A 12,652-nucleotide genomic window follows, 5' to 3' on the forward strand; every position below is an offset into this window, starting at 1 on the left:
TTTGCACTTCCTTCCCTGGCTCATTTACGATTATGTCTTTTTTGCGAAACAAAGGCGTGAATGAGGGAGCATAAAGATACCGTTGGTTGGAAGCATGGGTTTTGTTGCTGTTCGGGAGGCATCTGCTAAGTGTGTTAGGCGTAACTCAATGCATTTGAAGGTGCATAGGACTTCTTGAGAGAGAAATGCTTTTTTCCTTAAATCATTGAATTATTGATAAAATTTTATTCATATTCCATTTTCTAGGATGTTACTAAATACAAAACATCTGGCAGAAAGGTTTTTTAGTTAAAAAAAAAAACAAAAACAAAAAACGCATTACTGAAAATTGCACACCATCTGGGCTTTTCCAGCGCCGGCACTCGCTAATTTAATTCATCTTCCTAACGCATCGTAACGCTTAAAGCGGCTACAATTGATGCGTGCACAAAGGAAAATGGAAAGCTTCATCCAATCAGACCTTAAGGAAATAAGCTTCATCAAGCACGCAAAACCGAAAATAAAGAAAAAAGACGCCCACAAACACACACAGAGCGAAGAACCAGGAAGCTAAACGAAATTTCGCTAAAAAAGCAAGAACGCCACGATACACGATACGGCGTAAGATCCATCCGGTGTGATGGTGGTGAAAAATGGTTTACAGTTTATCTCGGGAAAATTGAAACACAGGATCCGTTCGCTTTTTTTACTTTTCTTACAAAAAAACAGTATCTTGTGACCGTCTCGAAATGCCAAAAAGAAACCCCGATGTGAAAAATCCGTTCCACTTCGTATTCTGATATCACTATGGGGCTGTTTTTTATCACTTTGTTAAAATTAGCTAAAAAAAACAAGTTAAAGCTCGCTCAAACAGAGTACTGCCGCTCCTTGCATGGTGGCAGTGCTGCTGACGCTACCAAGGGGCCCCTTTTTGCCCGCTCCGCCTTTTGGGTGTACATTTTATTTTACCGATTTATTTTTCGGCCACCAATAATTTCGGCGCACACTGTAAAGCTGCTACTCTCTCGTCCAACCCTCCCTCCCGAGAGGGTATGCTGGTCTATGAGCTCAATCGAGTGCAACGATATTGTATAAAATATTAGCCGAATATCGTACCGTTCCGATCCTTGCAACAATGGTTCGCTTCCTGGTTGGGCCGAGCTAGACGGCTGGTGAGTTTTTACTGCACTTTCGATTCCACTGTCCGCCATTGCACACATCCACATCACTGGGGCGTGTATTGGCTGTGGTGCTGTGGTGCCCCGTCTTTAAATCATCTTTCAATTCCACGCCGACCATCCATTGTCGATTTAGCTTCTTATCCGGCTATTATGAGCAAGTCGGAAGTCGTAAACTTGGAACCGATTTTTAAAACGTACCTATAATCTGATCCTTGGACATGTGTTTAGCTGCATGCAATACATTATTTTTACAAGATTTTAAGAGCAGTTAAAAGTTTGCGGATTATTCATGTATAAATATAAACTATTTTACTATTTTACTACTATTTTCATATCAAATCCCACTACATTCTTTCCGTGTTTTCGTATCCCTTTCCACTCCCAGTAACATCCAACCGTATGGCATTTGAACAATCCTCAGTTAGTCCTAACGTCTGTAGCTATTTAAAGTCACCACAAACCGTACAACAACAATAAGTAACTATCTCGTTTGGGAAAATGCGACCGAGAGTTGTTGTACAAGAAAGAGGGAGTTCTATTGCTCCATAGTTTTGCTCCATTGTCAATGTACCCTTACTACTTCTACTGTAGTTTTAAATGTTTTTCTCCCCTTTTTCCAACGAACGAAATCCACCACGCTAGTGATAATGGTCGATGTTTTCCTTCTTTCCAATTTTCCTACCATTTTCCTACCGACCGGTTACTGTTGAAACACGAGCAAACGCATCGCCCGGACACAAATTCGCAAGTCGTCCCGTTATGCTAATGAGGCTTGCAAAATTAGTTTTCCACTCGCAATGGCGCAACAAAAGAATGAAAAAAAAAAAAACAACGCGCTACCAATGATAAGTAAAGCGCGCGGCTTCCTCGTGCTATTGAACTAATCTTCTATTTTTGTACTATATTTCTTCTCTTTTCTTCTCTCATTCTTTCTATCCTGTATATCCTTCATCCTCGTTCTTCTTCTTGTGTGTGTACCGTGTTGTCTATTGTGCAATGATGTGTGTATGTGTCATCCCCGTCCTGCTACGCTGTGTGGTGGTACGTTTCCTTTTCCTGACCGTTTGCTCCACATCACACTTGCATGTGCATCGCAACTATCTACATCAACGACGACGATGAAACACGACAACCACCACCGTCGAACGGACAGCTTCACCAATTCTGGCTACAACCAGTCGAAAGAATGTTCACCACGGTCCCGCACGGAAAGCTTCCGGTAAGTGTTGAGTCCCTGTTTTTGCATTCCCTCTTCATCCTCTCTCCTCTCAGTAGTCAGCCCTGTGTCTATTATTTCCTTTTCGATACTACACTCCATTCCTTTTTGGTTGTAGTGCTTGAGCTGAAATGATTCTCTGATATTCTCGTAAGGCCGTTGCTGGATTCGCGCTCTAGAAAAAAGAGTACAAGAAATCGTTTAATGCTCTTCTGCATCAAAAGGCAGACTTCATCCTTACAAGTGGTGGAAGCTTTCCTTCAATTAAACTGGAGCTCGTACTCGACAGTAATCTAAATACAATTATTTCACATTATCTTGCGTTTAAGAACATAAAAGCACAATTACCTATAACACACTGTCAGTGTCATTTTCCGACTTTCTCTTTGCAAATAAGATTTGCATCTTCTGCGTGGCACAGAGAAAGAGACAAATAATCTCTCTCCCTCTCTTCTGGTACTGGTGGTAAACAGGTTCAAGGCTACGAACAGCACTCTTTAAAGACTGCCACGAAAGCACCATCGATTATTGTGTCCTTCCCATGCCTAACCCAGACCCGGTGCCCGCATGCCACGTCTCATAAACGTGTACACATGTAGTCCGTGTATCATCAGGAATGGGAAACATAAACCCAGCGCCACCAGGAAAAAGCGGGGCGAAAATTTACGATAATTATGAAATTTTATACCCGCCCTGTCTGTTCGTGCTAGTGGTGTTGGTAACGACGAAATAAAATGCGCTCCTTGTTCCGGAATGGCACGTTTTCCTTCCTTTTGTTGTGTAAGAATTCTTGGGAAGTGTGTCGTAAAAATAAGCATATGCATGCAAGTTAAAAGTATGTGGAGCGCAGCGAACGATCGGTTAAGTTCTACCGGCCTATATTAAAGCGCTTTCGAATGTGAATAATCGACACACGGTCCTACCACGGCGAAGTTCTCTTCGTTGCCATGCACGATGGCACGTTTTGAGTTATAAAATAGAACAAAGCTTAACTTAACGATACACACCCGTAGCCGTGCTTCAAGTGATAATCCTTCGAGTAACTATGGCCCCCATCTGCCGGTGGAACTTCAGCACGCACCATAAAAACTAGTTTCGCGCTAATAATTTAACGCGAAGTGCAAGAAGTATCATAAAACTATAAAATCTCATCATCTGCAACTCGGCGGATGAACTTCGCCGCCAAGCACAGTGGGACAACGTAGCAACGCAGAAAGGGTGCGTCCCTTTGCGACCATTCCACGGTGCGGTGCTCAAAATATTAGCAACTTTGAACCCATGGCACATGGGTCGGACTCAGCGCACCACAGAAAACGCCTTCGCGGATAAAAGTAAGCAAAAACCCTTCAACCCATTCCACCAAACGGGGTGTCTCGCCTTGGAGGGGAGAAATTATTTACGAGTATTTTATGTGCGCACACACACGCAAAAAAGATGGTCCATAACTCTTGTGTTTTAGCAGAGTTTGTGACTGGCTAGGAGTGTGTGTGTCAGAGGGGTTTTTTTGTGCGAAGAAAGTGCGATTCCATCACCTGATACCAAGCGCCACAAGATTGCCGCCTTTTGGAAGATGGTAACGCCCGCTCGGAAGGATTCGTACGCATACATTTTGGGGAGAGCCCGGTTTGGTTCTTTCCCTTCTTTCCCGGGGCACACTAGGGATGCTGCAAAGCAAAAAGTCAACCATAAAGTAACGAGTAAGACAATAAAAATCATCACGGCGAAAAGGGGAGAAGGTTTTTGTCTTGCGTTTAGTAGCGGAGGCCACAAATTTCCATAACCGAAACCACACGGCCGTAAAATCAATTCCACACAAAAAGTCCCATCCCTTTCCGCAAGTGGCTGCTGGGTGGGAAGTTTGAATTGTGCTTTTGAATGCATATTGCTGTATAGAGCGATAAAATGGCTATAAAAGGCCATTTAAGCATGCTTAAACTGAACGCTATCATTGTGTAAAATCTCCTTAGATTAGACCTGTTTCTGCTAAATGATCTAAACGGTGACCTTTGAAGGATATTGGGACTCAAATCAACCGAGCGAAAGAGATGACGGAGTAATGCTGAGATTCTAACTCCGCCAGTAAGAGTAATATTTTCCGATTATTTTCTCACCGCCGAGGACGATCCCCAGTATCTAACGCAAGAATCAAAAGCCTGAATTGTCTTACCTTTGTGTTTGGTTTTCTTTTATTAGTTCGAACGTGGTTCAAATTTATTCTCACTTGTGTACGCTTATGCACTTACAAAAATAATGCCACCGGTTACGGTTCCGGAGCAACAGCCATCAGCTCAGCTTCAAGCAGCTTATACTTCTTGTAAAGCTCATCTGTAGCTGCCAGCTCCTTTGCCGCTGCCACTGCCAACAAGAAATCCAAGTTCTTGATTAATTTCCCCATTATTCCGATCAACTCCATCTCGTACAACTTCAACACGTGCATTTCTTTCTGCACTAAGGATAGCTGTGCGCTGGGGCACTCCGCATCCCAGACCGCGTACGCACTCGCGTCCTCATCCTTCGCATTGCCCAAAAAGATCTCGTCGAGACAGAAGGGGCAACGATTGTCCAGCACAAGGCATTTGTAGTGGATGAAATGGCCGCAATGATACACCATTGAAGTGTTATAATCCAAAGGTTTTTGGCACTCATCGCAAATGATGTCAGGGCTGAAAGGAAGATAGGAGAAGAAAGAATGTCAGTTATTATCTCAGCTAGCATTGATGTGCAATACTTTTTTCGGGAGGACGCCTCGACCCCTAGAGCAAAAGAAGCATTTAAAAACCTCACGAATCATGAACTTTGAGATATAGAGCAATTGTGCTACACAGACGAAAGACCCATACTGCAGCCATAGAAAAGACTCTCGAAGAAAAAATACACGCAGGTGGCAATAAAACTGTAGCCCAAAAATAATTTTATCAGCTAAACAACGATAGATACAAGACATGCCACCACATATACCCAAATGGCTCAATCTAACATACAACAGCAGGATGCGGTGTCCATTCTACAACAGAGAACTGTGAGATAAAGCTCCCAGACAACACCACTATATTTTCGCCACTACCACTATATAGAAAGAGAAGAGAAATTTTATCTTCTCAGGCAGCACCAGTGTCTTTAGTGCGTTAGAAAAGGGGGCCTCCGCAACCCTTTCATTCGGAAAATTGAACAAATAACTTTAAAACACTTGCCATCACTTACTGGTAAATTAATCACTTATCACTTACTGGTCAAAAATGGTAAATAAAAACCTCTAGAATCACCAGGCACCCTATCAAACTATTAATTTTGTGGATAAATCGTCGACGTTCGCCATATCCTGGTAGAATGTTGAGGACTTTTTAATTACCGAATCAGACACAATGTAACTCACCACATTGAACAAACTCTATCTTCTGATCACAAAACTCACAACCATCACAACAAAATAACCTGATAATATACTTATTTAATAATTTAATTTTACATTATTACGGCTTTTAACAAATTCCGCAAATTTAAATATAATTTAACAAAAAAAAAACAATAGATTAAAAAGACGAATGTAGTCTAAAAGACTCAAAGTTTCTATAATTGATCAAACTAACGAACACACATATAATACTTTTCCTACCCTGAACGCACTGCCATTCGATAAGCTTACCTTAGAGTCATGGTTATTGTTGTACAGTTGCTCACGATGCAAGCCAATTTACGAAGCAAACAAACACAAAACGATCGATAGAAAGGCTTCAGAAAGGTTGCAGAAGGCTGAAGAGGAGGTATTTGAAGACACTGTTGTTTGATGCAACCAACGAAGCGGCTACAAGCAAATTACCCGAATTTCTCAAACGTACAGAAATTCGCCAATCTGACGTGAAAGCAAGGCTAAGGAATTCTAAACAAGGCACAGGCAGCTAATTTTTGGAATTAGACGGACCGCAGCTCGTTTAAAACACTATAATTTATATGAAATTGAAATTGATTTGCGTTGATTTGAGAAGAACTTTGTTCTGATCAGAAGCAGGCACGTCTAAAGACTGAACTGATCGTTCGCTAGCCTAGGCCAGTGCGCGACGATTTCGCCAACGCGCACTGTTTGCCTGTTCGACCAATCACCGTGCGCCTGGTGTTGTCGCGAGTCTTTCGCGATGTAGTCATGCGGTATGTTATCTTGGAGGCATGCTCACGCTATTCCTCCGATCGTCGCGATCGTTTCGGTAAAACTCTCGTTGTCTCTGCCGCATTTTGGAACGAGCTCTTGAGCGATATGTTGAAGTGTAACATGAGTTTCCTGTGTCTACCGCACGGTCGTACGTGCTCGAGCATGTGTTGAGGATGCTGTCTTCCAAACATGAACATTCCAAAGAAAGGTATTGTTTTGGGGAATGAAGTATATGAACTGACATACAATCTTTTGAACTTGATTTCTGAAATAAGTAATTATAATACAGATTCTTTTCTGATATAGAATTATTATCACTAAATCTACCCCAATTGTATGTAACAAATTAAATAGCTACACGCACATAATGTGAATCACGTTCATCAGAAGTCATACAAAAGATCACAAAGCACTTCAAGGCAACGTGTGTCGCCTAACGAGACAGCGCAATCATCGCAGAGCACATTTTTTGCTGGATACGCATAAAATGTGTTCAGCCCGATCGAGAGACACCCAGCGCAACACGATAAGCCTTTATATATTGGTACAAAATGTTCTTCTTACAACGTTGTTGATTTTCTATCATTCGTTAGCCTCAGTTTACAGAGCAATTTCAGGCAAACCTTCAACGATTGTGATGAAATTGTGACGCAGCTTTGATATCTACTCCAACGATGTCCAACCGTTAGAGTGGGAGGATGGTGCTAGGTATGCTGTAAAGCGTACCGTTCGACGTAAAGTCTATTTTGCCATCGTAATTAGCTCAACAAGCCCTATGTTGACTGACAAAAGTTAGTGGCGTTTATTGGTAAACGTTACCCACGCACCGACCGACAAGTGCATGGCAGCCACCATTTGGGTGGCTGTTTTAGCTTTCGCTCTGAGGTTTGCCGTTCCAGCTCAACGGTTTTACCTTCCCGTGGTGAACCACAAAATTAGTGGAAAACTCATGGACACAGGGTAGCTGAGATTTGGTAGTTTCATGGCAATTCGCAGAAGGATCCTTCACGATGTGGGCAGCAGTTCACCAAACTGACCTGAATAATGAATTGATTTAGCTGTAGGCTTCTGATCCTCACCACTCCAATTTGATATGCCATGTGCGAGGAAGTTCTTCCTTCTCGCTTTTTTGTGTGAAGAAAAACAGAGGAAAAGAAAAAGAAGAAATATTGTTGAACATTAAAGTAGAACCAACGGAAATTAAATATGACCCATCAATTTACGCCGGTATTACACCAAAGTCACTTCACACCAACAGCCGGAAGTAATTATTTCCAATTGCTATTGCCGTCTGATTCGTAACACGAATCTGGCAAAAGAAATATGCAAACTAGGTCAACCTGTCATCCTTCTTGGCAACGGTTCGGACAAGAGAACAGTATCTTCGCGCGCGAAGATGAAAGAAAACACGAAAAAAGTAATCATTCCACCGAGGATTTTTGCCCGATATATTGGCCGACTGTTAATCCTGTTGCCCAAAACCTGGGATGATCCTTGTGATGGAGAGTCGTTGACGTTGATCCAAGCGTTGGTCGTCAGTCTCTGGTGGAGGATTAAAATAATAGACTTACTTTGATGCCGTGTCGCCGTGATTGCTGCGTTGCTCTCGGTGAAAGTTAATTAAGCTTGACAGATTGACAAATTTAGGATTTCGTTTGATTTGTACTGAATACTTTGGGCAATCCACGGTCCAGAATGTGGCAATTACATGTTTAAGGAAATTTTAATGTTTTAAATTATATGTTAGGCTAAGACAGGCGACTTAAAGCTGCGGGACGCGGGCTAAACTTACACCAGGAGAGCTTATAAATCGGGTGGCAATTTCGTTTATAGCAAACGTGAATAATGTATACTTTATGTTATTATTATCTTAATCAATATAATTCATTGCAATGCGAGAAAGTTTTACTAATTTGACATTTTCAGTTTGTTTCTATTTTCCTATGAAAACCTATAAACCCATAAATGCCTCAAAGAACATGTTTTAATTTTCAATTATATTTAAATTGATAAAAGGTTTATATAGTTCAAGCAACAAAATGTTTGATGTAAACAATAGCAAAACTTACGAGTGTAACCATTTTACAACATTTTATAAATCGTCAATCATCTCCTCGTTCTTTTCGATTGGATCGTTAAACCAAGAATCGTAAAATAAATCATACGAATTTCTGCTACTTTGAGGCACGTTCTCGCTCGCAAAAGCGACAGTTTGTAATTGATTAGTGAAACAGTCACCGTTTTCACACAATTCCAAACACGCCAAAATGGAAAAGGGACCTTCGAAACCGGAAAGCGAACCGGAATCAATCCATCATGCAACCGAAAGTTTGAAGGGCTTCATTCTTCCATTCTCCTGCGCTGGGATGGTGTAACCGGTGCGAAGGGCCGTGTAATTGATTTCGTTGATTTTTTGGCTTTCGGGATGTTCTTTCCTCTCTCACAAATACATTCAGCCCACGAACACACGCGGACACTCGCTGCAATGTCGCTACACCGCCTCTTCTCGTTGCAGACCGCTCACCTACAACAAGCGGGAATCGTGCGCATCGTCGGCCACGACCACCACCCTGCTCGGTCCCCACAGCTACCCGAGCGCGATGCGCGGTTCGAACGGTGCCCTGCACATGCAATCGATAGTGCCACGTGCAATCAGCCCGCTGATGCAGGTAAGAAGGGGGGGGGGGGGGGAGGAGGAAATCGGTCACAAATTATTATCCTTTCCGTGGTGCGGGAAATTGAATTGCACAAATGATGCATAGCGGACCGTGGGGCAAGACCATGGATCTAAGGCGTGTGGAGTTCGACGATCGGCGCCGTACTAGACGCCGGTTCAATTGTTTTTCCTTTGTCCTCGATTTTCTTCTCTTTTTTCATTTCCACAAGCACCTGTCGTCATACCGGGGATATCATTTCAGCGAGACACATTTGTTCTTTATTTTTATCCCCAATTTTTTACATTTTTCCGCCCAAACTGTCCACGAACGTGAAATATTACATCCCGTTGTGCTTTTTCTTCTTTCATTCATTTTTCTATTCGAACAGGGTTTAGATGAAAATTCCGTCTAAGAGTGAAGATTTACAGCTGCCCTGCCGGATGACGGGGAGAAAAAAATCCCGCTGATCGATGATTTCTGATGAATCGGAATCGTTACCAAGAACTCACAAAAACACAACGTTGTGCAACGATATCATCCGCTATACTCCCCCGAAGCGTTAGCCTTCTCAATACGACGATGTGGATAGAAATGCTACAGGCTGCTGGGAGGGCAGAAAGAGCGGGTGACATAATAGAACGAGTCCCAATATATGTTAGATCTGAAAATATATAAACAAAAGTAGTTAAACGTTGAGCGAAAAATGTGTAAAAAGTTGTACTATTAAACCCCCGAATCGAAGGATAAGAAGGAAACATTCCACGTCGAACAGATTTTATCAACAAGTTGTTGTTACACTAAGAGACTAACATATAAAATCGACTAAAAGAGTTAGCAAGCTAGCAAAAGTAAGAAAAGAAACCACACAACCAAAAATAGATGTATGTAAAGTTTTGTTTGTACGTAAAATGGGAGAAGGAAACTGTGAAAAATAAGTACAGTAAAACACGAAACCAAAAAAGCTCCATTATAGATGTGCAGACAGAACCTACCAGGAAGCGAACGAAGAAACAAGGCGCGTCGAAGCGGTTCCACTATTCGTATACTCGCTGTAGTTAATTCACTATATACACATACATGCATACAATATTACATATTACCATCATATACTGTAGTTGAAATCTCATTACTATTGTTTTATCTCTCTTTTTGAGTAAATACATTTATTTATAAAATGTCTGAAAATTTACTCCACTGTCTTCACTACCTCGTCTACTAAACTTGATGACATTCGTTCTCACCCTGGTTGTTTAGTTGTGTTGCCATCGACGAACAAATTGTCGTACTTTCCTTCTCAAAAAGCGAAAGTACAGCCGCTCTGTTAGGAAGAATCCCGACGCCAGCCCACTACCCCACAGGATGATCCAGACGGCCGGCTCTACGTCGACCAGACTTACCGGCACGAACTTGCCACCACCGCCCGAACAGGTTGGCTTTTTGGTGTACAGTTTGTCGTTCTCTCGATACTGGATGCCGTGCTCGTTCAGTCGAAACAATCTGTAAGAAAAAAGAAAGATCCTCTATCTTGCTGTAAAACCCACATCCAAAGTCCTCCTCTACCTTACCCAATCTTCACCATCTCCTTGTACGACGAGTTCTTCTGTATCGCGTAGTACGGATCGATCACCTGCAGGTACTGTATTTCCTGCAGACCACACTTTTCGTCCTCCTGGTACGTTTCGCTGATCACCTTATACCCGACGCCCTGTTCCACGTGAAACGCGTACAACCCATGCCGTATCCGATCGATGCCCTGCTCAAGCGCTATGAACGCGTCCGGTCCGTACGGTCGGCGGATCTTCTGCTCGTACAGTGCCCTGCGCGTCGGTTCGGTGGCGTGCGTAAAGTAGTGCCGATTGAACACGGTATCGTGCACACCGAACTTGAGCCGCGAGGCAAGCAAATCCTCCAGCGTTTGGATCTTGGTCGAGGGACTCTGCAGCAGCGCGACAATGTTGGCCGAGTAGCTAGCGTACAGGAACATCAACACCGTGAAGGTAAGCATGGTGATCGTGCGGGCGCTGCAGCTGCGTGGTAAGACGGCCGAGCCTTGTTGGCAGGACGCCCCGTACATCATGAGCAGCGTGTCACGCAGGCTGGCGACCATGGTAGAGGAATCGGGCGGGGTTGGCGGCATCTCCAGGTCACCGCTCGCTATGCGCCATTCCGCCCAGAGCGTAACGAGCAGCAGGACGGAGGAAACAATGATGACGGCAATTACGCAGATCCAAACTTTCTGGGAACAAGTAAGGCAATACTTAATAATCCCACAAACTACAAGACATCAGCGACTCACATCATCGAACGGCAATACGAACACATTCTCGGTGTAGGACAGTTTCGGTGAGCGAAAGATAAATTTGGACCGTGTCTCGGACGTCATGGCAAGGTACTCGATCACCGCAATGCGATCGGTGGTGAAGAAGAGCGGAGATGCACCCAGGTCGGCCGTATTGTGCACTAGCTCACCGATCATACCATCCCACATGCCGGTGGTAGTGTTGTAGTAGCCCCAGGTTGTCACGCGGGTGTAGTTCACTTCGGCTCCAAGGTATGCTACCAGATAGTTAGTCAAAATATAGTTCACCTTCGTGATCGTGTCGATGTGTTTATCTCTATAAAGAATGCAATGTCAAAGGTTTAGTGCCTCTAAGGAAAGACTAAAAGGACAGATTACTTGTAGTCCGTGAGATGATTCAACGTATCCGGATTGGTAATAACCATCGACGCACGAAGATAGTGACCGTGAAGATCTTTACGCCGCACAGAAGTAACTTTGTGAGTTCGTAGATCGATCATCTCTCCCTCAGTAGCTCCTGGTACTGTTGCATTCCACAAAGCGTAGTGTTCTGTTAGCAGTTCAGAATTTTGACTCACTCTGTAAACTTTACATGTTAAACATACGTTGAATGATTTCAAAACTAATAATCACTTTACTGAAAAATATATTAACCTTGCATAAATCGTATGGATTGGCCGTCTTCTTCCAGCATCACAAAGATCTCACTGCTGACAAGGGCCGGTAAGTCCTGCAGCACAGCTAGATAGTGCTCGATGCCCAACGGGACACCACCCTCACTGGAATCCATCAGTAACCAGCGATAGTTTAGATACAGACGCTGCCCAGCCTCAGCTAGTAGTCGTTCCGACCCGTTGCAGCTTACATCCACCACCACCAACGTCTGATGACTTTCAGCATCTTCATCCAGCGTGGCGTTCCGGTAATTATCCATATCCTTGACATCTGTCCGTGCGTCTAGCGATGCTCGTCTCGGTTCAACGAACTGCATCAAATGACGACCGCCGGAGAGACCGATTCTTGCAAACATAAGCTTCTCCCCTACGCACGGAAATACAGGCAGAACGGAAGTAGGGATTAAAACTACGACACATACACACACAGGTTTGCTTCAAAGCATACCTGCATTCCAGCACTCAACAAAAGCGGTCACCTTCAGGGGCGTCCCGATGAGCT

At 43.4% G+C, this 12,652-nt stretch overlaps 3 protein-coding genes across 3 annotated transcripts in view; 1 reads left to right on the top strand and 2 right to left on the bottom strand.

The window, feature by feature from the left end:
- Positions 1-9,858, top strand: part of LOC121592277 (diuretic hormone receptor) — a 32,335-nt gene extending 22,477 nt beyond the window's left edge. The window contains exons 12-14 of the mRNA XM_041913676.1: positions 2,314-2,379; positions 9,036-9,189; positions 9,566-9,858. Of these exons, the coding sequence (XP_041769610.1) occupies positions 2,314-2,379; positions 9,036-9,189; positions 9,566-9,589 (244 nt within the window). The 3' untranslated portion in view covers positions 9,590-9,858. The remainder of the gene's footprint in view (positions 1-2,313; positions 2,380-9,035; positions 9,190-9,565) is intronic.
- Positions 4,519-6,620, bottom strand: LOC121593502. Its single transcript, XM_041915874.1, has 2 exons — positions 6,020-6,620; positions 4,519-5,039 (listed from the first exon to the last, which is right to left on the bottom strand). Exons 1-2 carry the CDS (start codon positions 6,028-6,030, stop codon positions 4,637-4,639), a joined length of 414 nt encoding a protein of 137 aa, XP_041771808.1. The 5' UTR covers positions 6,031-6,620; the 3' UTR covers positions 4,519-4,636.
- Positions 9,859-10,259: 401 nt separating the features above from the next.
- On the bottom strand, positions 10,260-12,191 carry LOC121593501 (ionotropic receptor 75a-like). Its single transcript, XM_041915873.1, has 5 exons — positions 12,131-12,191; positions 11,855-12,055; positions 11,474-11,792; positions 10,743-11,413; positions 10,260-10,674 (listed from the first exon to the last, which is right to left on the bottom strand). The coding sequence occupies exons 2-5, from the start codon at positions 11,974-11,976 to the stop codon at positions 10,428-10,430; spliced, it is 1,359 nt and encodes a 452-aa protein (XP_041771807.1). The 5' UTR covers positions 11,977-12,055; positions 12,131-12,191; the 3' UTR covers positions 10,260-10,427.
- Between the last annotated feature and the right edge of the window lie 461 nt (positions 12,192-12,652).

The sequence above is a fragment of the Anopheles merus genome, chromosome 2L (assembly GCF_017562075.2).
Source record: "Anopheles merus strain MAF chromosome 2L, AmerM5.1, whole genome shotgun sequence".
NCBI classification, from domain to species: Eukaryota; Metazoa; Arthropoda; class Insecta; order Diptera; family Culicidae; genus Anopheles; species Anopheles merus.